Genomic DNA, 24,854 nt, shown 5'->3' on the forward strand with positions numbered 1-24,854 from the left:
AGGTTAAATTAAAAAGAACTTAATGAAGCCGTCTTACCTTTATCATCATTATTGCTGCTGTGAAGATTTGATGTTGAGGTGTTAACCGTATTCGAAGTGCTTGTACCAGTTGTTTGCGAATCGGGTGTTAACGATGTAGTCGATGTGGCTGTAGTAGTAGAACGACGTGATGGATATGATGTGAAACTACTACTGCTGGAACTATTGTCATTAAGTTTATCATCGTTGTTAGAGTGGCTGCTGGAACTAGTGTTGGAGGTGTTAGAACTAGCTGTAGTAGTACTATTATTGCTTAAATTACTAGTCGGTGGTGCCGAGACTGGTCGACCAATTGAATTCAACGATTGATTGGAAGAAGAAACTGGGAAGTGGATAAAAGAAAATTGTTATTATTGTTATAGATGGACATTAAAAAATAAATACTAAACTTACTATTAGAACTGTTAACTCTTCGCTGTGACATGGAATTAGCAGCAGCTATAACAGCTGGAGCACTTGGTATTATAGTGCTATTATTCGGTGGATATGTATTTCCGCTGGTAGCATCTTCCAGTTTAAACTGTTTTTTATTGTAAAATAATTATATATTAAAATTTATTTAATACTTAAGAATTACAATATGAAACTTAATAAATATGATTTATAAATTTTAATAAAAAATTAAATTTATCTTTTCTGTAAGTAAGAGTATGTTGTGTATTTTTTATTTATGTAAATTATGCTTTATTTAGTTTAGTAGTAGTTTAACTTTTTTCTCTTCTTTTGTTAATTAAAAATATTTGGTAATTTGCAAACTCTACTACATTCATTAGAGGGATATTATTTATTTTTATTTTGGTTTAAAATTGAGTAGTATTTTTGGTTTAATTTGTTGCTGCACCATAACCGATTTTAGTATTTTGAGATTTGTTTGGTATTATTCTATCTAAAAAGTAGCATTTTATTACTAAATATTATTGGATTATTTGGGAAAAGTATATACTTTTATAATGTTATTGTTTGTATTTTCGATATTTCAATTTTTACAACCATTCAAAGTTATCGGCGATAATTACTTAATCAGGAATTATTTTTTGGGCAACGAAGGTCAAGAAATTTTTAACCCGGAGACCTAAATATACTTATCTAAAGGATTATGTATCTCTAAATCCAAATCAGACTGATTCTGGCCTTCTCACATCACGTTTATGAGATATCGTGTCTTAAAAACTGAAAAATCCTCGCTTTTGTCTATATTTGAGTCGTTGTAACTGTGCAAAGACCTGCTTGTTGATAAAATCTGTTATATCATCTTAAAAGTCCAATCTGTAGACTTAAAAATAAAGGTTTATCTCCATTTTACTTTCTGTGATAAACTTATACAATTTGTTGCCTCAAATTGTTAACATTTTTCTCATAAAAATCCTTTTAAAAATCTGTTGCACTTGGGAAGATATCGTCCGATAAAGTTTTTGCAATATAAAATTTTTGGGGATTTATAGTTGCTTTAAGATACCTCGAAATATGACGAAGCTATGGCATAGGTTAAACCTTTACTTTGAAGCTGACGAATTGTAATTTCAAACGACATTACCGATTTTAAGAGATAAAGATGTCTGCCCGCTTTTATAAGGTCTCAAAAACATGTTTTTTCAGTTTAAATCGTAATCGTAATAGATTTAAGGCGATTTAACTTTCTCAACGCTTTAATTAGTTTGGTTATAGATGTGCAATTTATCACTTCAGATCTCAATTTGAAATTTCTAAAGTTCCTAGCGATCTGGGGATTGAGGTTACAATTTATGACGTGTCTAGCCGTAGAATGTAAAAATGATGTAGCGGAAGAAGAGAAGGTTCGAACCTTGACTTAAATAGAAGGAACATTTTTATAGGATGATCTCTGAAAAATGTCGGGACATTGACAACCAGTCCTGTAACAGAAAAATGGTTTACAGTCCATTTTTCAAAGGTATCAGAGGTCTTACGGAAAAGAATAGATGAAATCTCAACATAGATACTTATTAGACTGGATAGATGTTCCATTAGCACTTTTATTACTTAGTTAAAGGGGTAATCTCATGCCAATCTTCTGTAGGTAATGCGAGGCTATTGATGAGCTAGAAACAATTGATATTATTGCCGTTGCCCTAGAATATGGAGTCTCAGAAGTAGATTCCATGATGAGCTGGGAAACATTGCTAGGTGCAACCCATGCAATATTTTAGGTTTAATCATGGCAATTAGCAGTTTTGTGAAATTGGAGATTATAGCGAAGATTCCGAACTTCTAACCAAATTATTTCTATATCTAAATCTAAATAATTTCGGAAACCAAACCTCAGTTTTGCTTCAATATTATCTCTTTTTCTTATTTGCCTATATAAGCTCTACTTATAGACCACAATTGTTGAGTTATAACATTATTGTGTTAATTTTAAGCTTGTGCTAGGAGAGGAAAATTTTATAATAAATCTATATGCAGAATACTATCTGCAAATTCCACCTTTTTAAAGGAATCTCCAATTGGCCTACCCCTAGAAGTCGGTATTAAATGCTCGAAATATTGTAGTATTTCCCGTTCCAGGCTGTATTCTTTACCAGGGCTTGAGAATATTTGTAAATTAGGACATTCAGACATCTTTTAGGGTTAAATCATCGTATATACATAAGGAACTGATATTGTTCTGTGAGAGTGACTCTAAGAACAAATAGACGACAGAATGAGGAACTTTTAGTATGATCAAATTTTAAGGTTGGTTCTTTTAGTCCATATGGAATAGAATCGGTACTATTACTACTATAGCGTGGGTGATGGTGTCTATATTGCATATGCAGTTCACAAAGAGTCAAAGAGCATCCAAAATTTACAGTTATTTCCACTAACGTCTAACTATATGGTTGACTCTAATTCGTGTTTCATCACGAATGTATTCTTTCTAAACGAGAGTGAAGACCATCGTCACTTTAGATTACGTTTTGTAAGCGAGAGCGGAGACAGTCGTCAGCTTGAGAGTAGATACTTAATAACATAAGGGAAAAGGTTCATTGTTATGTATTGACTTCTTAGGACTAGCCTTCTCTTTACAATCTATGGGATGACGATTGACTTTCTTCTAAACGATAGTGAAGGTCGTCACTTTAGTGTACGTTTAGCTAGAGCGAAGACAGTCGTCACCTTACCGTCCCCAAATAATATAGAAAGTATATACTTAATAACATAAGGGCAAAGGTTTATTGCCATGTATTGAAAGTAAATAGTAGGACCAGCCTACTCCCACTACTTCCTTTTGTAATCTATAGAGTGACGATTGACTTCCTTCTAGGACAAGCAGATGTTTAATTGGATTCACACACTGGTTGTCGGGCCTTTTCTGACTTCTGGTGGGATGCTTTTAGAAAGGACAGAAGATGCTCAATAAAGTTGAAAGGTGTGTATCTCTTGGCATTGGAGCCATTATTAGCTCTCGACAGGTGGTCTATTGTAGGTTATGCGAAGATGCTGAAGAACTATAGACGTTTGAGCATAAAGTTTGCTGAAATGGCTAGGAAATACGTTCCATGCCGAACCTATTCGCAGTCTTCTTGATTTTATCAGGGGAATTAGTAATTTCTTCGACTGGGGTTTGTAGGCAGATTTAGGCCCTCTTGAGAACCCTTGTGAATTGATCTGTCTCCTACTCTCTCTTTATGTTCTTTCGGTTTTTCTATTGTTTTGTTTCTCTATTTCTGAATCTTCACTTTCAACGAATGAAACCATAATATACTTCACGGTCTTCGAGTGGACCTTTTTGTGGGACATAACACTTAAGTAACCTATTTGATAAGGCATCTAAACTGTATTCAAGTCATTTGATTCTCTAAGAAAATCAGGAGGCTTCACTTTCTTTGTTGTTGTAACAGTTCGATTGTGGTCGATTGTGATACAGCTGTCGTTGGGTTGACAATCTTTGACCGAGTATGACTCGGGTCTTTCAGGAGCGAAAATCCAATTGTCGTGGAAACGACAATTCACTTCACTTTCTTAGTTTAAACATTTGTTTTATAAGCGACTCTATGGATACGTAAGAGTGAGATAATCCTCTGAAACCCCCTGTAGAATGTCAGAAATCATGTGACTGTAATGTCAGGAAATTATATCTATCATATAACGATTACTGCAGAAGTTATTATAACGAAGTTGTCTCCAAGGTAGGTAGTTCCATTTTAAATGAACTGATGGTTATATCCGTCTAAACAATAGCCAAATAAATGTTTTTTGTGCGACTGAATAGTTTTGATTCAACTTAGTCGATGCTAGTTTGAACCATCCTCCAGTTTTTACAGAACAAATCGAAGGGTGTGAAAAGGGACAACCTGTATAACAGAAATTCCAATTCATCTGGTCAAACACAAAATGTTAGGTTAACTTTTTGTAATCTTTGTGGCCAATTTCAATTTTACTTAAATTTTGAAAATCTAAAGCTCTACAAACTACTGCTTTCGAAAAAATACTATATACAATTTTTATCAATAAAAAAATTCATTATTTTTGACAAAAAATACACTAACAACTACCAAAAAACAAAAAAGAAGTCAATAATTATAAAAAACTACAAACTAATTTTAAAAATAATTTAAAAAAATAAAGAAAAATAGAAACGAAATGATCAATGCACAACATTTAGATGAAAATACATAAAGTAAAAGTAAATGAAACGAATTTCAATGAAATCAAATGTTTATTTAGAATAGTTTTAAATAGATTAGTAAAGATAAACAATAAATAAAGCAAAAGCAACAAAGAACTACAAATAAAATACGAATTAGTTTTATGTTAATAACAAGAAAATTTTGGAAAATTTATAAAATTAGTACGAAAATGTTAATTACGAAAAAACGATAAATAATGAAGAACTTTGTATGGCGATGGAAAAGCTGATAAAGAAGAATTTGTTTTAAACATATAAATAAAAGGCCTAAAGAAATCATAATTATTTATAAAATTTTATATAGAAAACATAATAATAACGCATATTTAGTTGATCAATTGTATATTAAGTAGATAAAAAACATACAGCATGCGTAAGGACGCACATTTATAAAAAGAAAAACTTATTTATTTTTCAATTTCATTGGTAATAGTTTTAACGAAAACGAACGTAAATTTTGTCTAAAAGTGTTTTTGTGTAAAACAGTGTTTTTGAAACTAAATTTTAAACTGTGGACAAAACAAAAGGTTTCATATATAACGCAACAAAAGTCTAGCATACTTTTAACAAAGGATAACTGTATAATAAACTTTAAACCCTTCGTTATATATTAAACGATTTGTTTATAATCTCTAGTTTTAAGTGTTATTTGTTGTTGTGTATTGTATTGAATCATACCTTAGAACCAGAATCAAATTTTAAACGCCATGATGGTCTGCGATCTGCTGCTAAAATATTATTAAAACTACCACCAACATTTCCGCCACTTCCAGCGGCCCCACCAGCACCAACACTTGTTATTGTTGAAGTTGTGGAAGAGGTATCACTACCAGCCGCCTCTCTATCGCGTGTGTGTAAAGGAGAATTTGGCAACGAAGATGAATCCAAACTACGTCGTGTATTGTAATTATAAGAGGAGGTATTAGCCGATCCCACAGAACCACCAGCACCTACTCCTCCTAATAAGGGCGACGCGGAAGTATCACGTTCTAAACTGATGTCATGTATAGCAGAGGTTTCGGCTGCAAACATACCACAACGTTTTTCATCGTAACAATATTTATTCGCTTCGGTACGTAGTTTATCGGCCAGAGTTTGGGAGCTGGCATTGTCAAGATCAAAAAGCGAACGCTTGTCCCGCAAGCGTACTGGACTATCTAGCGTTGGTGTGGTGTTCGAGGAGTTGGCTGACGAATTGGAATTGACATTTGTGTTTGTGGTTAAAGTGGTGTTTTGTGTAACCAAAGGTAAAGGATTAAAGAAGGCCGTTCGTATGCGTTCGCTTGATTGGGCACGTTGTGAAGTTGTTATTTTATTTAATGGCTGTTGGTTGCTGTTAGACTCCATTAATTCCACATCCGGCAGAGGCGGCGGTTCAGTCTTTTTATTTTCATAATTTTCATTTTCTTTATTGTGCGTTGAAGATTTTGAATACTTTTCATTGCCATCTTCTTCTTGTAGTAATTTATTCATTTTCTTATCCACCACTTCTCTAGTGGGTGAGTTATCCTTTAATACCGGTTTAACCACCAAAGTAGTTTCCACATTTTCAGTGGTTGGTGTAGGTGTTCGTGATTCTTTACGTTGTGGCATTACAAAGGTGGCACTAACTTCTTCATCATTATGACTCAACTCTTTAGAAGTTGAACTGGTGGCGGTAACAATTAACGATGCTGGTCTTGCCTTTGTTACCGAACTGGGTGCTATTATGGTAAATGAAGCCGTTATATCTTCTTCTACATCTTCAGTTTGTTCGCTGTTTACTTCTTTCGTTTTACTTGTATTCGTTTCCTTATCAATTTCATCTGTTTCTTCTGATTTTTGTAGTTGGCTCTGTTTTTGTTCTTGTTCTTTACTTAAATCTTGTTCTATTGTTGTTGCTGTTATTGGAGTGGTGGTTGATGTTGTTGTTGTTGTTGTCGTTTCATTTGTAACATTTGCTTGCATTTCATTCTGTTAATTAATTGATTTAACAAAGTAAAACATTGTGTGTTTTTGTGACAATTAAAAAAGAATATACAACAAAAAGGGTAAAAAATATTTGTGAAAAGTAAATTCCTCGTTAATTTTAAACGATGGATTGATCTTTAGATTTCAAGGTCTCAAATACTGAAATGGGTTTCAAGTCTTAATAAATGTGTAGAGAAATAAATAATTTTTTATATATTTTTTAGGAAACGTTGATTTAATAGTGAAAAATAATTCGTATGTTGTAAAGATTAATGTCTAGAAACATTTTTTGCCGGGAAAGAACTTTTCCATGAGGTTGTTTCTGAAATTAATTTACATATTAAAATCAGAAAAGGAAATCACGATAATAGGAAGACTCCTCCTTTGTTCAAAACTTTGGAATTCTCAAACGTCGTAGGGATAGTGCAAAAACTGGAAAGCGTTTCGACCTTTTAATCTATCGTACTCAAGGGTTAGAAATTTGCTATTTCTATTGACCCTAGTTCATAAGTCTTATCGAACGACATTTTGGGCTTCCAAATTAACCATTGGAACGAATAGTTGATAGTGTGTTTAAAAACATAATAAAGACTTCAAGTATAAGAAGAATACTTATGTAAAGGGAGATCGATATTAAACTATATACACTCGCGATATGCATTGACATCGAATGCGCCTTCAATATCGTACACACATAGCCCAATTCCATGTTGTCCGGGCGTTCCGTAACTGAATGGATAGATGGATAAGCTGAGGGATGTACGATATAAAAAAGGAAGAAGGTGTTTCGAGGTTCACACACTAATACTCTTATATAATCCATAGTCCAATTCCATGTTGTCCGGACGTTCCGTAACTGGATGGATGGATGGATTGATGTATTAGCTGCGGGAAGTACGATTTAAAAATAGAAAAAATGTGTTTCGAGCTTCACCATAGGATGAAATTTTGTCCCCTTTGCTTTAGGTAACCACGATTTATAGCGTCCTCAAGTTCTCAAAACGACAATGGCCTTAGACCTGTCTGCTATGATGTTGTAATACACCAAGGGGGAAATGATACAAATTACTTGTGTAAAAAGGCAGAAGAGGCCTTGAATACGGCCTTTATCTGAGATCAGTCGGCTGAGGGCTGAATGTCAAGCCGCCAGAGACTAAAATCTGCATTTTCACAAGCAAGAAAAAGTCCTTAAGTACACTGAACCATATTTCTTGGCCAAGAAGATACCGATGACCTACAGAGTTTATTACTTGGGTGTAATTCTTGAACGGATATTAAAATGGAGATACCACATAAAGGATAGGATGATCAAGGCATATCGGTGCAGGGCGTTAAGCCTATTATGCTTTAGAAAAGCATGATTAGACCATTTCTAACTTATGCTCTAGTAATTTGGTCCACTTCTTTGGATTAAAAGTGTATTATAACACCTTTGCAGGGAGCTCAACGAACGGATGGGATCGTCTAAATGCAATATGTAATGAAACCATCACACATTGAGAGAAAATACGGGTGCAAAATTGGACAGTCGTATGGCTCTCTTCATTTTTTGAAATGATTCATAAAACAAGCAAGTCGCATTAGATCAGGGATGTATTTTTATGTAAACACATACAAAAAGTGAAACAGCTGTTTCCATCTTTATTATTGTTTATACCGTAAATATATATGTACGTGTAAACACAAAAATTTAAATGTAGAACTAATAGTTCCATAGTTCCAACCAAAGCTGTGGAAACGCGGAAACTGTGAAATATATACAGTATTCCTTCTTTTGAAGCCTATTAGGCGACAGTTACGACCGAAAAGCTCCTAACTTTAGGTGAACTGACCCAAGGTGATTTAAGGACACATCATCAATGTATACTGGACACATTGGAAGGCTATATTCAAACATGCCTGATTACATATCAGACACAGAATATGCCGGGAACTTTGATCAAATACCAAGAGCCGAACAGCTCTTAACTTTAGGTGAACTGGCCAAAGGTGGTTAATAGACACGCCATCAATGTATACTGGACACATTGGAAGGCTATATTCAAACATGCCTGATTGCATACCAGACACAGAATATGCCGGGAACTTTGATCAAATACCTGCAGACTAATTCTGACATACGAAAACGATCCAAAATGTCTAATGTTTTTCAAATTCCTCCATTGTGCTTTAGATCGCTTTCGAATGCCAGAATTTGCCCCCAGGTTACTCGGGAACAATCGGCAACGATGAATAACTAACATACTTGTTAAAATTGAAAGGAAACTGATAGAAGTTGATCTAACAAATGTTAGAACAGTTCGACGCAACGAAGGCTTTGTTTTTAACTTCTCTGGTAGTCACTGATAGCAGTAGACCCAGAGATCAAAGTATTTGAGCGTCGTTTGCTGTCTGTTTCAACATCACTTGGGGTTTTAAATTATTAACCTGTATTTATGACTTAATATTGTCTTAATAGCAAGATCGGAACAAAACAGAGTTGCCTTTCCCCACAACAGTTAAGTATGACATGATAGTTCTATTCTCGGCAAAACTGTTTTTCTAGACATTTATCCTCGATACATAGAAATGTTGAAATTTTCTCTTTGCTTCAAATACGATTGGATTGTGTATGTAATTAAAAAAAAAAACAACTTTTTTTTTTGTAAACAATCATGCACAAAAGGAGAACAAAACTAACACACTGAAAAAAAAATATTGTATTAAATATAAAAAATATAGTTTACGAATATAAATAAACCTAATCATGCACTGGGAAATAATATTCAATAAATTTTACAAAAAAAATTAAAATAAATACTTAATAAAACTATTTCATTTAATAACTATTAATTTAAAAGAAATTTCACACTATTTAAAACTCTAGAAATAACAAATGAGGCTAAAAAGACAGAGAAAGAGGTAAAAACAAACCTAAACTATTTAAAAATTATTTTTGGATATTTTTTTTTTCTTGTTTCAAATTTAAACTAAAAACTTAAATAATAGCTTTTGTTTGGTGGAGCTTTATATAAACAGCATAAAAGATATGAAGGAACAAAAAAGAAAATCGTAGAAAACGATTTCGTTATATAGAAGAGCAAAGGCCAATTCTGTTGCTTTTTTTGCGCTTATAATACAGGCAGCAATGCATATGTTTTGAATTGATTGTTTAAACGATTGATTGATTGGTTTCAGAATCATATGAATAATGTTGTTGTAAAAATTTCGGGTAAATGAGTAGAATATACAGGGTAAAATGGGTATTATTATTTCTAGTAAAAAACAAACCATCACAATAAAAAAAAAACTTTAAAATTAAATTAACAATTCCAATAAAAAAACACCACAAACCCTTAATATAGGGAAGTTAATTAATTATAATTAGTGGGTGTCTGGTGGATGGGTGTTTGGAGTTGGATGGATGATATGATAAACCAACCAATTCCATAGGGTTAACCAAAATCCTTTTATTTGCTAACTAAATGATAATTGTTTGTCTAAGTGTGATTGGTTTTTCTATAATTAATTGTAAAAAGTGTAAATATTGTATTTATATAAAAAGGGGGAAAAAACTTAAAAAAACAAAACCCAACAATGTTTAAACAACAAAATAATACCGCTTCCATAAGCGTGATTGATTGATAATAATGATGGGTGGCTGGTGGTTGGTTGAAAGTGAGAATATGTTTTAATCAAAATGAATTTCTGAATTGTTTGTTTTGTGTTCAAAAAAAAAACACTATGAATTTGATAAAATGATTTAATGTTATTAAAAAAACAAAACAATTATTCTTGTTAACAGGACAAAGGACACATTTTTTCGAATTTCTTCTCAATGATTTTTTTTTCTTGAGGTAAAGGAGTAAAACTTTCTCAATGTATGTGTATGTAATGGGAGTTTGATATGAAAACAAATGATTATGAATAAAAATTTCCTTTTTTTAAATTTTTAAATTATTTAAAATTAAATAAAATACTTACACTGCTGCTATTGTTATTGTTATTATTGTTCATGGTGGAATTTTTCTTTTTCACCAATTCTTCGGCACTCTTGATTTCATCGAGGGTTACACCCTGTGTTGAACGTCTCGTTTCACGTACACGTTTAGCATGTGCCTTACGTTGTGTTTCACTTTCTTCGTCACGTACCGGTGGTACGAAAGATCTAAATTTTGAAGAGAAATGGAAGAGAATTAGTTGTTGTTTTTTTAATAATGGGTATTAAAACAAAAAATTTAACGTGCTATTAGAACAAATCAATTAAAAATGTTTTTTGTTTTTAAGCCAAAGGGTATTAAATCGTTATTTTTATTTTTTTTAAATTTGTTTTGAACTAAAGAGAAATTTTTTAAAATTTTCCTATAAAAAAATCAGAAATTTTAAAAATTTTTCTCTAAAAAGAGAGAATTTTGAAAATTTTTCTATAAAAAGAGAGAATTTCGAAAATTTTTCTATAAAAAGAGAAAATCTAGAGAGAATTTTGAAAAATTTTCTATAAAAAGAGAAGAAATTTTTGAAAAAAATTATATAAATAAGAGAAATTTTTAAGAAAGTTTTCTATAAAAAAATATTTTTTTTTTTTTAAATTTTCTATAAAAAAATAATTTTTTTTTTAAATTTTCTATAAAAAGAGGAATTTAAAAAAAAGAAGATTTTTTTTCACAAATTCTCTTTAAAAGAAGATACATTTTTGAAAAATGTATATAAATAAGAGATATTTTTGAAAAATTGTTTATAAAAAGAGAAATTTAAAAAAAAAGAGAGAATTTTGCAAAATGTTCTTTAAAAGTGACAATTTTGAAAAATGTTTTATAATAAGTTAGAGTGCTACATTCGCCTACCCAGCAGTTCGACAAAGAGTCAATGCATACGAAAAAGACAGTAATTTCCACTAATAGTTAACCACCTGGATGATCGTAATTCGTATGTTTTGGGTCATTCGTCACGAATGTACCCTTTGTAATCGAGAATGAAGACAGTCGTCACTTTAGTGTCCTCTTTGTAAGCGGGAGCGGAGACAGTCGTCTCTTTACTGTCCTCAAGTAACCTAGAGATTATACTCTTAAAAGTTGTTTTTTTTTTTTTTTTTTTGTACTTCCGAAAGTAGTTATTTTACCCATCTTTTGGAGAAATGATTGTTACTTTCTACTAATGTGCCACCATCTGGTTGACTCAAATTTATATCTTTCGGGTCAATCGTCACATTATTGTCCCATAGTATTCTAGAGAGTAGACACTTGAAATTTTTAAATTTTAGTTCCATTAATATCTTACCACCTCCAATTCGTATGTTTTTGGCCTTTCGTCACAAATAAACTCTTTGTAAACGAGAATGAAGACAGTCGTCACTTTAGTGTCCCCTTTGTAAGCGAGAGCGGAGGCAATCGTCTCTTTACTGTATCTTTGTAGGGTGTAGAGTGACGATTGACTTCCTCGTAGGACAAGCCCATGTTAAAATGGTTGGTCACCTGGGTAGTCAGGTGGCTAGGGGCCACCACAAGTGGTAAGTTAAGTGGTCAGTTCGGGACTGTCCCGTCGAACTGCTGGGTATGCCGAAACTTAAATATTTTTATATACAAAATACAAAATACAAAATACGTTTAAGTAATTTTCGGAAATGGTCCTTATATGGGAGTTGTGACCAATTATGGACCGATCAGGAAAAAATTTCATATAATGATTTATATGCAAAAAAAAAAATCAAGTCGAATTTTACTCCAATAGATTTATTAATTAATGAAATATGTGGGTTTAAGTGATTTTCGGAAGTGGACTTCATATAGGAGCTATGACCAATTACGGGCCTCTCCGGAAAAATTTCATAGAGTAATTCATATGTATCTACACAAAACATATTTGTGTAGAATTTTATCAAGATAGCTTTACTTGATAATGAAATATATATGTATATATATTTAAGTGATTTTTTGAAGTGAATCTTATATGGGAGCTATTTCCAATTATAGACCGATCCGGAAAAAATTTGCTAGAATGATTTGTTTGCACAAAAAACATAGTCGTACTATATCCCGATAGCTTTATTATTCAGAAAAAGTGATTTTCGGAAGTGGACCTTATATGGAAGCTATGACCAATTACGGGCCTATATATGAATCGTAGAGTGATTCATATATAGACGAAACATATTTTTGTCAAATTTTATCAAGATAGCTTTATTTGACAATTAAATATCTGCGTTTAAGTGATTTTCGGAAGTGGGCCTTATATGGGAGCAATGACCAATTATAGCCCTATCCGGAAAAAATTTTCTAGAGTGATTCACATATAGACGAAACATATTTTTGTCAAATTTTATCACAATAGCTTTATTAATCAATGAAATATGTGCGTTTCGATGATTTTCGGAAGTGGGCCTTATATGGGAGTTATGACCTATTATGTACCGACTGAGATCTACGTTGGTAGTATGATTTCTGTTCATATTATATTTGCATGTACAAAATTTGGTATTGATACCGATGTATTTGAGGGAGTTATTAACGATAAACTAATTTCCGGGAATATACACCTTTGTATGGGGGCTATGTGAAATATTGGATCAATTGTTATGAGTTTGAACATATTTGATCCCTGGAAGAAAAAAAATTCATCGAAATATCTTTGGTAGTTTCTGAGAAAACTACTTAAGAATTGGGAAAAAACTTAACTTTTTTTGTATGTAATCTGAAATTTTTACTCATAACTATTCACGATTTTGTTGATTTTCAATACCAAACTGTACCAAATAATAAAGAATGTTTTGGGTGAATTTCATGAATTTCTATTGTTTCATTTTAACATTAGCGTGTTTTACACAAACAGACGGACATAGCAAAATCGACTCAGAATTTCATAAGGATCAAGAATATATATACTTTATTGGGTCTCAGATGAATATTGCTTGGTGTTACACACGGAATGACAATGTTATTTATATACCCTCTATCACCACTGATGGTGGTGGAGGGTATAAAAAGAAAGATAGAAAAAGAGAAATTTTCTGTTTTATAAAAAGAGAGAAAAAAAAGAAATTTTTTTTTGAAAAGAGACATTTCTTAAAAATTTTGTTCAAAAGAGAAATTTTTAAAAATATTCTGAAAAAAAAATTAATTTTTTACACAAAATTTAAAAAACAAAACGATTTCGAAAAAAAGAGAAAATTTTTAAAAATGTTTGAAAAATGTTCTATAAAGAGAGACATTTTTTAAAATTATTCTATAAAGAGAGAATTTTGGAAAATTTGTCTGTAAAGAGAGAAATTTTTGAAAATTTTTCTATAAAGAGAGAATTTTTTTGAAAAATTTTCTGTAAAAATATAAATTTTTTAAAAAATGTCCATAAAAAGATAAATTTTTGAAAATTTTTCTATAAAAGATAAATTTTTGAAAATTTTTTTATAAAAGAAAAATTTTTTAAAAGAAAAATTTTTTAAAATTTTTCTATAAAAAGATAAATTTTTCAAAAATTTTTTTTTGTAAAAAAAAGAGAAATTTTTCTATAAAAAGAGAAATGTTTGAAATATAAATGTTTTAAAATTTTTTTTATTAAAAAGAGAAATTATTAAAGATTTTTTATTAAAAAGAGAAATTTTTTAACAATTTTTTTTATAAAAAGAGAAAATTATGAAAAAAATTATAGAAACAGAAATATTTATAAAAAAGAGATATTTTAAAAAAATTTTCCTTAAAAAGAGAAATTTTGGAAAAATATACTATAAAGAGGGAAATTTTTGAAAAAATTCCTATAAAGATACAATTTTTTGAAAAATTTCTTGTAAAGAAAGAAATTTTGGAAAAAAAATTCCTATAAAGAGATAAATTTTGGAAAATATTCCTATAAAGAGGGAAACTTAAAAAAATTCAATAAAGAGAGAAATTTTGGAAAAGTTTTCTACAAAGAGATAATTTTTTTGGAAAATTTTCCAATAAAAAGAGTTATTTTATAAAAATTTTCTATAAAAGATGAAATTTTTTTAAAATTTCCTATAAAAAGAGAAATTTTGAAGAATTATCTATAAATTTTCTCTAAATTTTCAAAATTTTTTAATAAAAAAGAAAATTTTTGGAAAAAACTCTGTGTTAAGTTTCATTAATAAGATTTCACAACAGCGAATTATAAAATATATTAAAACAATTTCTTAAAATAATTTTAGTAATTTTGTCAATAATTAGTAAATTAAAGCCAAATATCCTTTGTTAATTTTAACAAGGATTAGCGAAATAATTAATAATTAAAACATTAACAATTGGGGAATAAAGCCGATTTGAAATTATTTAAAAAAAAATTAAAGCTTTTAGGTTAATATTGTTAATGAAGAAGAAATTTAAACAGCCAAACTAGAATAGATTTTTAATGTCAATTTTAATAGCAATTTGTTTTTGTTAAAAACGCGAAACAACAAACAAATAGTTTTTTTTACAACATTTATTCCAGATAACTTGTTGGAAGGTCATATTTACTTGAAGAAATTTTTAAATATATTTCCGGTAGATTGTTTTTTAACCGGTTCAACGGGAGCTGAACCATTATTATTGTTATTAGTACTAGTAGTTGTACTTTGATTATTATTTTTATTTGAATTCTGATTTTGTTTATTGTTTGGTGTAGCGTTATTATCCTTAATTTGTGTGGTACTTTTGGCCACTTGATTGGTGGTTTTTGATTGAGTAGAAGAAGTAGTAGTAGTAGTGGTAGAAGAAGTTGTGGGAGTGCTGCTAAACAATAATCAAATAGTTTTTGTTTTTTTTTTGTGTTTGTGGGGGGAAAGTGAAAAAATGTTTAAATTAAAAGACAAAACCAAAAGGAATTTAAAAATGATTTATAATAATTAACTAGCAAAATGTACCTTCTGATGGGTGTGGTTACAGCTGCAGGACTTGATGTATTCGTTGTAGTTGCAGCTGTAGCAGGCGTAGATGTCACTGAGGGGCTTATGGGTGGTGATTTCCTAAAGTGAAAAATAGATTTTTTATAAATAAAATATGTTTAAACTTACGAGGCAAAATACTAATTAACATTTAATTATATGTAATTAACATAATTTTAATAGTTTTATGTTGTTATTAAAGAAAAAATGAAAATGTTAATGATGATTTGAAAGCAGTTTTTCCAATATTTACATTAGTATAAGAGTTAAATACAACATTTTTTTATTAATATTAATAAAACTAATAACAAATATTACAGTTTACAAGGGTTATTTTTATACTAGAGTTAGCTACTGGTTACTAATTTTTAAGTTTAATACTTTACAATGAAAATTAGTTAAGTATAAAAATCATATAAATAATAAAAGTTTATTAATTGTGTTGAAAGCAAAACTACGTTTATTAAGCTGCCTCCAAAGAACCAAACGACCACACATGTTGACTTCAATACGTATAGGAGCAAATCTATAAAAATTGTTAGACCATAACTGAAACTGTAACTTAATTGTATATTAATTTCTACAAAACAAGATCATTCCTTTTGAGTCGAACTTTTAACAAACAAATGTTCAAGTGAAAGAGTAAGAGTAAGATTCGCTACAATTAACAAAGTTCACTTTATAGCCTTTCATTCCATCAGAATGCGGCCTGTACCAGTTGAAGAACAACAAGTAGAAAAGTATAGTCGGGCGTGGCCGACCCTACACCAGTTATGAGGTAGTTATACCAAATTTCATCGAATTAACATTAAAATTGGGAATTGTAATTTGATTATAAGGTTTACATGGACAGAAAGATAGACAGACGAAAGTATCAAAATGCCCCCTTTTATAGGCTCTCATTTATTTGGGTCTCTACATGCTGAATTTTAAGTTAGGTTCAATATTACAAAAAAAAATCGAAAAGTACCTTTTGTAGAACGAAAAAGTATCAAAAAGTCCCCTTTCATAGGTTCTCACCTAATCCGGGCTCTAGATGCTTAATTTTATGATTTTAGGTTCAATATTATACATTCATAAAGTTCCTTTTGAAGAATAAAAAAGTACCAAAATGTCCCCTTTTATAGGTTCTCTTTTACTCCGGTCTCTTTATTCCTAAATTTCATAATTCTAGGTTCAATATAATGAGAAAATTCAAAAAGTACCTTTTGCAGAACGAAAAAGTACCAAAATGTCGCATGTTAGAGTTTCTTATTTACTTCGGCCTCTTTATGCTTAATGGAAGAAGATAGCACAGACCATATATTTTTTTAAAAATTCGAAATCCACAGAACAAAGTATACTTTTCTATAAGATCGAGCTCCACAACACCATCGAGATATGTATAACAGGGTCAACCAAAAGTTGACTTTAAACCACTGTTACATTTTCTTCCCTCTTCAAGATATCTTAACCCAAAGATTGGAAGAATTATTTAATCGAATAAAATCGATATTCCATTTATTGGTACTCGTAGACCCGCGGGAGGGGTGTCAAATGTCCTATAGTGGGACAGCTCTGTTTGCAATCATAAACCCACCCTCATCATAACTAACTAACTAACTAACTAACTAACTAACTAACTAACTACTAACTAACTAACTAACTAACTAACTAACTACTAACTAACTAACTAACTAACTAACTAACTAACTAACTAACTAACTAACTAACTAACTAACTACTAACTAACTAACTAACTAACTACTAACTAACTAACTAACTAACTAACTAACTAACTAACTAACTAACTAACTAACTAACTACTAACTAACTAACTAACTAACTACTAACTAACTAACTACTAACTAACTAACTAACTAACTACTAACTAACTAACTAACTAACTAACTAACTAACTAACTAACTAACTAACTAACTAACTAACTAACTAACTAACTAACTAACTAACTAACTAACTAACTAACTAACTACTAACTAACTAACTAACTAACTAACTAACTAACTAACTAACTAACTAACTAACTAACTAACTAACTAACTAACTACTAACTAACTAACTAACTAACTAACTAACTAACTAACTAACTAACTAACTAACTAACTAACTAACTAACTAACTAACTAACTAACTAACTAACTAACTAACTAACTAACTAACTAACTAACTAACTAACTAACTAACTAACTAACTAACTAACTAACTAACTAACTAACTAACTAACTAACTAACTAACTAACTACTAACTAACTAACTAACTAACTAACTAACTAACTAACTAACTAACTAACTAACTAACTAACTAACTAACTAACTAACTAACTAACTAACTAACTAACTAACTAACTAACTAACTAACTAACTAACTAACTAACTAACTAACTAACTAACTAACTAACTAACTAACTAACTAACTAACTAACTAACTAACTAACTAACTAACTAACTAACTAACTAACTAACTAACTAACTAACTAACTAACTAACTAACTAACTAACTAACTAACTAACTAACTAACTACTACTAACTAACTAACTAACTAACTAACTAACTAACTAACTAACTAACTAACTAACTAACTAACTAACTACTAACTAACTAACTAACTAACTAACTAACTAACTAACTAACTAACTAACTAACTAACTAACTAACTAACTAACTAACTAACTAACTAACTAACTAACTAACTAACTACTAACTAACTAACTAACTAACTAACTAACTAACTAACTAACTAACTAACTAACTAACTAACTAACTAACTAACTAACTAACTAACTAACTAACTAACTAACTAACTAACTAACTAACTAACTAACTAACTAACTAACTAACTAACTAACTAACTAACTAACTAACTAACTAACTAACTAACTACTAACTAACTAACTAACTAACTAACTAACTAACTAACTAACTAACTAACTAACTAACTAACTAACTAACTAACTAACTAACTACTAACTAACTAACTAACTAACTAACTAACTAACTAACTAACTAACTAACTAACTAACTAACTAACTAACTAACTAACTAACTAACTAACTAACTAACTAACTAACTAACTAACTAACTAACTAACTAACTAACTAACTACTAACTAACTAACTAACTAACTAACTAACTAACTAACTAACTAACTAACTAACTAACTAACTAACTAACTAACTAACTAACTAACTAACTAACTAACTAACTAACTAACTAACTACTAACTAACTAACTAACTAACTAACTAACTAACTAACTAACTAACTAACTAACTAACTAACTAACTAACTAACTAACTAACTAACTAACTAACTAACTAACTAACTAACTAACTAACTAACTAACTAACTAACTAACTAACTAACTAACTAACTAACTAACTAACTAACTAACTAACTAACTAACTAACTAACTAACTAACTAACTAACTAACTACTAACTAACTAACTAACTAACTACCTACTAACTAACTACTAACTAACTAACTAACTAACTACTAACTAACTAACTACTAACTATATAACTAACTAACTAACTAACTAACTAACTAACTACTAACTAACTAAACTAACTAACTACTAACTAACTAACTAACTAACTACTAACTAACTAACTAACTAACTACTAACTAACTAACTAACTAACTAACTAACTAACTAACTAACTAACTAACTAATTACTACTAACTAACTAACTAACTAACTAACTAACTAAACTAACTAACTACTAACTAACTAACTAACTAACTAACTAACTACTAACTAACTAACTAACTAACTACTAACTAACTAACTAACTAACTAACTAACTAACTACTAACTAACTAACTAACTAACTAACTAACTAACTACTACTAACTAACTAACTACCAACTAACTAACTAACTAACTAACTAACTAACTAACTAACTAACTAACTAACTAACTAACTACTAACTAACTAACTAACTAACTAACTAACTAACTACTAACTAACTAACGAACTAACTACTAACTAACTAACTAACTAACTACTAACTAACTAACTAACTAACTAACTAACTAACTAACTAACTAACTAACTAACTAACTAACTAACTAACTAACTAACTAACTAACTAACTAACTAACTAACTAACTAACTACTAACTAACTACTAACTAACTAACTAACTAACTAACTAACTAACTAACTAACTAACTAACTAACTAACTAACTAACTAACTAACTAACTAACTAACTACTAACTAACTAACTAACTAACTAACTAACTAACTAACTAACTAACTAACTAACTACTAACTACTAACTAACTAACTAACTACTAACTAACTAACTAACTAACTAACTAACTAACTAACTAACTACTAACTAACTAACTAACTACTAACTAACTAACTAACTAACTAACTAACTAACTAACTAACTAACTAACTAACTAACTAACTAACTAACTAACTAACTAACTAACTAACTAACTAACTAACTAACTAAGTAACTAACTAACTAACCGTGTTGCCCCTATCGTTATTTCAACAAACAGACGGATGGTTTTAGAATTTAATAAGCCCCCAGAATATATACTTTTTTCGGTCTGCGATCAATATTTTGATGGAATGATGGAAAAAATCAATATATTTGATGGTGAGTATAAAGAGGAAGTTTTTCAGAAAAACTCTCTATGAAAAACTCTCCAGAATATTTCTCTTATATAAGATAAAGACTTTTGAATATAAAAGATCCCAAAGTAGAGTGTTATAATAAGTCCTGTTTTAATAACAATTAACAATTAATATCCTTATAAGGGAAAATTAAAAGGAATTATAACGATTGAGGAACACCTACAACAGGATCCTTGGTATTAACAACTAATCCTTAATATAAAACAAAACTAAATTAACAAAACAATACAAACACACCCACACACATACATATGTATAAAAAAACTACAACTAATTTAAACACTACAATTAAAGTAGAGTAAACTTAAGAAAAAGAGTCAGACAGAGAGAGAGAAAGAGAGTGTGTGAAAACAGGAAGAGGAAATATAGAACAAACAAACAAAAAAAAAACAAATTGGAAACAAACAATCAAAGAAAAAACACAAAAACAAACCTGATAAATATTTGTTTATGATCTTTAAGTGAAGCCGATCTTTGTACAGTATAATTTGGATTTATGATATTTGTGATATTGATGGAGGAAGAAGAGGAGTTGTTGGTGGCGGTGGTGATAGCAGTAGTAGTTGAATTGGGTGAATTTGTTGTGGTAGAGTCCAGTGTATTTGTTGTGGCAGGTGATGTTGGTGTTGCTAGTAATGGCGATTGTGGTAATAATGGTGTAAGTAGACTGTTATTAGTGGTAGTGGGTGTGGAGGAAATTGTTGTAGTAGCGGTTGTTGATGTTGTTGTAGCAGATCCTGTGGCTGGTATAGAGTTTTTCAAACAACTACTACTACCACCAGTTATTATAGTAGTATTGTTATTATTGTTATTGTTGTTAACATTATTATTATTTTGCTGTTGTTGCTGTTGATGATGCTGTTGCTGTTGTTGTTGCTGCTGATGCTGTTGCAGTGTAGCCGGTATTATGGGGCATGAATTAGCTTTAATACGTGCTCTTAATTCATTATATTTTTGATAGAATCTTTTGTTTTTTTTTTTAGTTGCAGTTGATTTTTTTTTTTTTTTTTTTTTTTGGAAAATAATTTGTTTGTTAATTTTTTTATTTAAAAGTAAGCAACAGTTATTTGTAGTTAAAGCATTAATAATTTTATAAATAAAAGTAAAAAAATGAAAAAAAAAAAAATTATTGGTTTTTGAGAGCAGCAAAATACACGTGGATGATTTAATTTTAAACAAAATATTTAGCATAAACACACATATAAAAACACACAGACACACGCACAAAATTTAATGTTATTTAATTAAATTAACAAATTTGTTTTATTTTTTAAAATTTTCATTATTTTATTTTAAATTAGTTTCAACATTTGATGAATGATGTGTGAGATTAGTTTTTGTGATGAATTGTTTTAAAGTTATTTCGTTTTTTTTTTTGCAAAATAATTTTTATTTTCGTTCATAAACATAAATGAAAAGAAATACAAAAAATAATAAAAAAAAATCATAAATAAATGTTAATAATTATAAATAATATAAATAAACAAAATTTATTTGAAATACAATCAATTCTAGAACCGCTAGAAAAAGTAAGCACTCTTTATAAGGTATTTCACTAACTAAACAATCTATTAATAAATTAGTTGTTAAAAATTGCAAATTTTTTGTGAACGCTACACTTTAAATAGAAAACTCTTAAATACGACCTTTGATTTGTTATTAAAACTTAATTGATTTAGTATTTAAAACATTTTCATCTGGATAATGCAATAAGATTATTATTTTTTTTTTATTTTATTTATTCTTTATTGAATCTTTCTTATGTAGAAATTTACAATAAGTATTAAAATCTTAACCTAAATTATAACTAACGTTGTTATTGCCAATGCAATTTCAACCAAAGTTCTCGATAATTTGATTATCTGGCAAAATCCAATGTTTCCGTTCTTCTCAGTCTTCTATGACCCTCAAATGACAGCAACTCCCTGGCAAGGGGATTTGGGTGATCCATCAGTTTCGACAAGTAGGTTAAACAAGAGAATTTGATCTCCTCGCGTATTATTGAGATCCCTATGAATATTACTACTGCGAATGTACCACGGAGCACCTGTTATTGACCTTAACAGTGCTGACTGCTTTTTTTGTAATTTTTCAACATTAGATGAGGAGGCTGTTCCCCACAGTTGAATGTCGTATAGCCATATCGGTTTTATAACTGTTTTGTACAAAAGCACTTTGTATTCCAAGTCTAGAGCTGACCGTGGTCCAATTAGCCAGTACATTTGAGCTGACTTTAATTTTATTTGTGTAACCTTGGCTTCGATGTGGTGAGTCCATGTTAAGCGGCGATCAAGGTGGATACCAAGATATCTCACATGGCTTTGTTCAGGAATTTTTATATTGTTTATCTGTACGGGAGGACAATTTTCTCGTCTTAAAGTAAATGTAACGTGAGTACATTTTGTTGCATTGACCTTTATTTTCCATTTGTCCAGCCACTTTTCCAATTCGCGATGTGAAGCTGGAGTTGTTCAGAAGCTATTGAAGGGTTATCATGTATGCTTACAAAAGCGGTATCATCCGCAAATGTAGATGTGTGAGTCAGTGCGCTCGTTGGCATATCTGCAGTATATAAAATATATAGGAACGGACCTAGAATACTCCCCTGGGGTACTCCTGCATATATTTTTCGACGTGAAGAGATCACATCTTTAGATCTGATTTGAAAAGATCTTTCATATATATAATTTTTCGCAGGTAGTAATGTGATAATTTTGTGTATTAGTCCATCGTGCCAGACTTTATCGAAAGCTTGAGAAATATCTATGAATAATGCTGAGCAATATTGCTTGCTCTCGAAGGCCTTCCGAATAAGAGTAGTTATTCGATGTACCTGTTCGATAGTGCTGTGCTTTCTTCTGAAACCAAACTGATGGTCAGGAATAATGCAATTATCGTTAAGGTGTAGTATAAGGCTTTCAAGCAATAACTTTTCAAAAAGTTTTGAGAATATAGACAACAGGCTAATGGGACGGTATGATGTCACTTGAGTGACATCTTTTCCCGGTTTTGGTATCATAACAATTTCGGATACTTTCCATGAGGTAGGGAAATATCCAATACGGAGCATCGAGTTAAAGATGAACAAAATAATTCTCAGTGCTGAATTGGGCAGGTTACTTATCATCGTGGTAGTAATTTTATCTATACCAGGTGATTTTCCTGCCTTTAGACCTTTGATTGTCGTCTTCACGGTAGAGAACCGGAATTTTATTGGGCGTGGAGCCACATTATTTATAATGTTAGCACTAATAGAAGAATCTGTATCATTTTCAGTAAACACATTCTCCAAGTGATTGGCGAATGCTTCAAGTTTTTCTGACGTATTTTTTGCCCATTGACCATTCTGGAGGCGTATGGGTGACTCATATGCAATAGGGCATTGCATATGTTTAACAGCTTTCCAGAGACTATATTCTGTTTTCTAAGTAGGGTCTAAGTTTTTGAGATAACTTCTCAGATTAGATTCCTTATTATTTTTTAAGGCGATGTGAAGTCTTCTTTGGCACTGATTAAGTTTAACCTTTATGTTTGGAGATCGCGATTGTTGCCATTGACGCCTGAGTGTTCTCTTTTCTTTAATTAGAGACTCAATGTTCCTAGGACATTTCGAATTTTTTTAGTATCCCAAGGTGCCTGGGGGTGTAGAAACTTTGACAGCATCTTGTGATATATCCGTAAATAAGATTATAAATCAAAATTTTTATTTATCTGAAATAGCTCTCTTTGATCCATTGACACCTGTAGTTCATTACAAAATCGTTCTATATTAACCTGTTTTAATATACATCACTATTTTTGTTGTATTTTTTATAATCTTTTGATTGTTTATAAATTTATTTTGATTCATGGATGAATCATAAATATAACTTTTAATACAAAAAAAAAAATCAACAAAAAAAAGTTAAAAGTGACATAAAACGACAAAAACTTTAGCAATTTGTTTATAGCAAACCTTATCATTATATTTTATAGATAAAAATCCCTTGTAAAACAAGAATTGATTGTATTAGAGAGAATATTTAGAAACTAATTAATTGTTTTTATCTATAAGAGGAATCATGATGTAATATATTTAAAAGTGGAAATTAGTAAATTATTTATTTCGAATAAATTGGAGACACATTGCTTTCAAACGAGATTTGTAAAGGTTTGATTGAGTAAAGGTTTTTTTCTTTCTTTCTTCAACCAATGTTTTCGTTGCCGTAATTGTAAATCGCCCACCGCTCATACCAGATACAGATGAAAACCTGCTGCGGAACACAATTGTGGATCTGGTATGTGGTCAGGGTTTCCACACCAATCCAACTTTTCTTGTCCAATGGATTTATAGACTACTCCTGCGTAGAAATATCTCAATGTTTAGGTTTGAGCAGTAACGTACGCAAGTTGGTGCAAAAAAATTTCTCGACCAGCTTTCAAGGGGACAACATTTATGGTCCTCATACAGGATGACTTTGCAGTCAAGTCTTAATTTTGATTACTGATTTATTAGTCTGTGTAAATTAAAAGCCATTTGGCTTCTATGTGTCGACGCCAAATAAAACGTATATCCAGGTGAATACCAAGGTATGTAACATGATCAGACTCTGGGATGTTCACAATGATTAGTGTCACAGGAGGGCAGCTTCCTCTCCTAAGTGGAAACGTTATGTCTTTACTTTTACTTTCATTAACTTGGTTTCTAAAATTATTAAACAAGTTTATAGATTGTCCATTAAGTCCATTTGG

General features: G+C 30.3%; 1 protein-coding gene across 12 annotated transcripts in view; it reads right to left on the minus strand.

Annotated features, from left to right (window-relative positions):
• LOC119608058 (protein phosphatase 1 regulatory subunit 12A) overlaps positions 1 to 24,854 on the minus strand; it is a 95,390-nt gene that overhangs the window by 9,696 nt on the left and 60,840 nt on the right. For 5 of the 12 annotated variants that reach the window (XM_037962309.1, XM_037962307.1, XM_037962308.1 and 2 more), the window contains exons 9-15: positions 20,557 to 21,087; positions 15,444 to 15,545; positions 15,058 to 15,309; positions 10,580 to 10,763; positions 5,345 to 6,619; positions 433 to 559; positions 38 to 361 (exon numbers count right to left, since the gene is read on the minus strand). In XM_037962309.1, coding sequence (XP_037818237.1) covers positions 38 to 361; positions 433 to 559; positions 5,345 to 6,619; positions 10,580 to 10,763; positions 15,058 to 15,309; positions 15,444 to 15,545; positions 20,557 to 21,087 — 2,795 coding nt within the window. The remainder of the gene's footprint in view (positions 1 to 37; positions 362 to 432; positions 560 to 5,344; positions 6,620 to 10,579; positions 10,764 to 15,057; positions 15,310 to 15,443; positions 15,546 to 20,556; positions 21,088 to 24,854) is intronic. The other 7 variants (XM_037962314.1, XM_037962313.1, XM_037962316.1 and 4 more) reach the window with 3 other exon arrangements.

The sequence above is a fragment of the Lucilia sericata genome, unplaced genomic scaffold (genome assembly GCF_015586225.1).
Source record: "Lucilia sericata isolate MDLA Ls3-8-SP2 unplaced genomic scaffold, ASM1558622v1 Contig000782F_arrow, whole genome shotgun sequence".
Classification (NCBI taxonomy): Eukaryota; Metazoa; Arthropoda; class Insecta; order Diptera; family Calliphoridae; genus Lucilia; species Lucilia sericata.